This window comes from Protobothrops mucrosquamatus, unplaced genomic scaffold (genome assembly GCF_001527695.2).
Source record: "Protobothrops mucrosquamatus isolate PMUCROS unplaced genomic scaffold, P.Mucros_1.0 scaffold739, whole genome shotgun sequence".
Taxonomy (NCBI): Eukaryota; Metazoa; Chordata; class Lepidosauria; order Squamata; family Viperidae; genus Protobothrops; species Protobothrops mucrosquamatus.
Genome location: NW_015387012.1, coordinates 190,652 through 193,889, shown reverse-complemented (window position 1 = coordinate 193,889; position 3,238 = coordinate 190,652). Strand labels below are relative to the sequence as shown.

The 3,238-nt window shown below is 45.9% G+C and overlaps 1 protein-coding gene across 1 annotated transcript in view; it reads left to right on the top strand.

Annotated features, from left to right (window-relative positions):
• Positions 1-3,238, top strand: part of LOC107289647 (alpha-2-macroglobulin-like) — a 35,454-nt gene that overhangs the window by 28,901 nt on the left and 3,315 nt on the right. The window contains exons 13-14 of the mRNA XM_015818440.1: positions 904-972; positions 1,603-1,705. Of these exons, the coding sequence (XP_015673926.1) occupies positions 904-972; positions 1,603-1,705 (172 nt within the window). The remainder of the gene's footprint in view (positions 1-903; positions 973-1,602; positions 1,706-3,238) is intronic.

The following is a 3,238-nucleotide window of genomic DNA, read 5'->3' as shown; positions in this document are numbered from 1 at the left end:
TAGCCAATGCAGCTCGCGCAGAAGCGGCGTAACGTGGGAGTGACGAGTCCCTCCCAACACCGCCCGCGCGGCCGCATTTTGGACCAACTGGAGCCTCCGGGTGCTCCTCAAGGGAAGCCCCATGTAGAGAGCATTGCAGTAGTCCAGGCGGGAAGTCACAAGGGCATGAGTGACCGTGCGTAGGGCGTCCCGGTCCAGATTAGTTTCCATCTGTTGCTTCTTGTCCTGCCTTCAGGTGCTTTGGAGAATAGGTTGACCCCCCCCTCTTCTTCGTGGCAGATATTGGAACACTGTAGTCAAGTCAGTTCTTAGTTCTTCTTTTCATTAGACTGGAGGAGTGATACAGCAACTGTCTTTAGGGTTGTCATACAGAAGAAGAATAGATTTGTTTTCAATTGCCCCAGAGACAAAGACCAGAATGAGTGGGTTACTGCTACCAGGAAGCAGATTCAGGCTAGACTCAGAAGACATTCCTGATTGTATGAGCAGGTAGCCTGTGGAACAGGCTGCCGCTTGAAGTGCTGAATTTTTCTCCACTAGAGGCCTTCAAGATTGGAAGGCCATCTGCCAAAGATGACATCACGGATTCTTTACTGAGCAGGAGGTTTAACTTAGTGACTTACAACATCAGCTCCAACTCTATAACCACCTAGTTCAGGGGTAGGCAACCTTGCCTCTTTTATGACTTGTGGACTTCAACTCCCAGAATTCCTGAGCCAGCAATGCTGAGGGGAAAGGGAGAGGTTTCCAAGCTGAGCCATGCTGGCTCAGGAATTCTGGGAGTTGGAGTCCACGAGTCATAAAAGAGGCAAGGTTGCCTACCCCTGAACTAGTTAAATAAGTATGACTATGAATGCTACTAAAGCTCTTTGTGTTTTTTCCCCAATGTTTCCACACCTCAAGCTGGAAAAACAGAGTCAGGTGAAGAGGACTGAAGTGAACATCAATCATGTCCTGCTATACTTGGAGGAGGTGAGTGAGCATCAGGAGCAGAGCCCAAGCAGGGGACAAGATCATTCAGTCAAGGAGATAAAATGCAGGGCAGGACAGCTTATTTTCTCCTTGTCCTTATTTTTCTTGGAAGCAAAGAGTTACAAGCTTATTATGGGTTGAGTTTTTTCAAGTGGATGCCACACTCTCTATTTCTGGTCAAGGACAGCTTCCACACTTTACACAAAGATGTACACTCAGAGGCAGGTATATTTCCTATGTCGGTGTTTCACAACCATCGGCAACTTCAAGATGCATGGACTTCAAATCCCAGAATTCCTCAGCCAGTAAGTTTGAGAAACCCTGTTCTACGTAAACAAATAGCATATCTCTCATCTGTCATGATGCTGCTTAATTCTATTACAACATTAGAATATGTCAGTTGGAATTCTCCCCATATTAAATAATAGTATCTTCTCAGCCAAAGGATGCTCAAATGGCAAATTCCACATCACTAGGACTGATGATGATACCTAGGCAGGTAATAAAACATCTTCAAGCAAACAACCAAGCTCAGAGATCAGAAAGGACTCAACAGTGTGATGTCTGCAGAACCGTCTGTCTTGCTTAAACCTCCCCTCAAGTAATCTCATAATCAACTTTTCTCTGCAGGTAAGCAACACAATCCAGACTTTCTCTTTCACAGTGGAGCAGGAGACACCCATCCAGGGTCTGAAGCCTGCCTCAGCGATTGTCTACGATTACTATGAAACTGGTGAGAAGGGACTGAATGGTGGCAGCTCCAATTAGCTTCATTAATTATTTTTCAACATGCAGTTGCTCAGCATTTTTTCTCCTTTTTGCATTGGGAGATTAAGGGCTCAAAAATGGGCAAAAGTAACAGCCCTTCGGCTTTGCCGAAAGTGGGCATGTGTTTGGCCCTTAAAGCAGGGGTCCCCAATAAGCTGTGGCCTATTCAGTACTGGGCTGCAAGACTGGCGGGCTGGCACACATGCACGTGCAACTCAACTTACACAAATGACAGGCTAGCGTGTGCACACATACACGCACAGCTCAACTCATGCCAAGTTGAGCTGTGTGTGTACATGTGCACACACTGGGGCCACTGCTCACGCGGCCCAGTTCCCCTGTCCCCTGCCGCAAAGTTTGGAAACCGCTGCCTTAATCCGCTGCTTGGTGGGAAAAATCCATCAGATTCTTGGGGAGATTTCAGGATTTTTAATGAAACAGATAAATTTCCTCCTGCACAACATTTGAAACTGTGTGCAAAATCAGAGAACAATCACCCTCCCCTGACTGGTCTGCATGTTGTAATTTACTTAGTTGTTTAAAAACAACCTTGCGTTTCACAACCTAGCTCAGGCATTTCCAGGCAGCATGATTAAGTCCAAATCCACAAGGGTTGTTTTGTGTCACTGGGGCTGCTGCTGGCTGGGGTCATAGAAGTGGGAGCCTAGAGTGGCTGTGCAGAATGGAGCTTTTCATCTATTCCCTTGGAGCTTTTTTAGTTGCATCTCTGTGGGTGCTCCGGACAGAAGCACTTGGATGTGGGGGTGAAAAATATCAAGTTGGCGGTTGAAACTCAGGCCCCTCCATGTGGGTTCTGTTTGTCTGCAACTGGTTAGGATTAGGTTAGGATAAGATATGATAAGATAAGATAAGATAGATAGGACAGGACAGGACAGGACAGGACAGGACAGGACAGGACAGGACAGGACAGGACAGGACAGGACAGGACAAGACTAGACTAGACAAGACAAGCTTTATTGTCATTTTTTACTATGAGCACACTGGCCCACATTAAAAATGAAATTGTGCTGCCTGCTTTGAAAGAAAGTATATATCAGGCATGTCAAACTGCTGGCCTGCAGGCCGGATGCGTCACGCCAAAACTGCACCCACTCCATTGCCGGCAATGGGGAAAAAGTCGTGATACGTCACACAACGTCACATGATGTCGCGAGTTTGACACGCCTGGTATATATCTACCCTTACACATACATAACATATGCTACATACACACACATGCTACACACACACACACACACACACAGATGATGCAGATGATGGATGGCGTAGATGATGGATGGCGCAGATGATGGATGGCGTATAAAAGAGACTCTCTCATGGACTGGCACGTAACCCTGACGAAGTCGGAAGGAGTCCGACGAAAGCTTGGTGTAGTTTTGTTTTATGTTTTATGTTATTAAACTTTGTATAGTTTGATATACTCCTGGTGTTCACAGTTTGTTTTTGGAAAGATATATATATATATATATATATATAT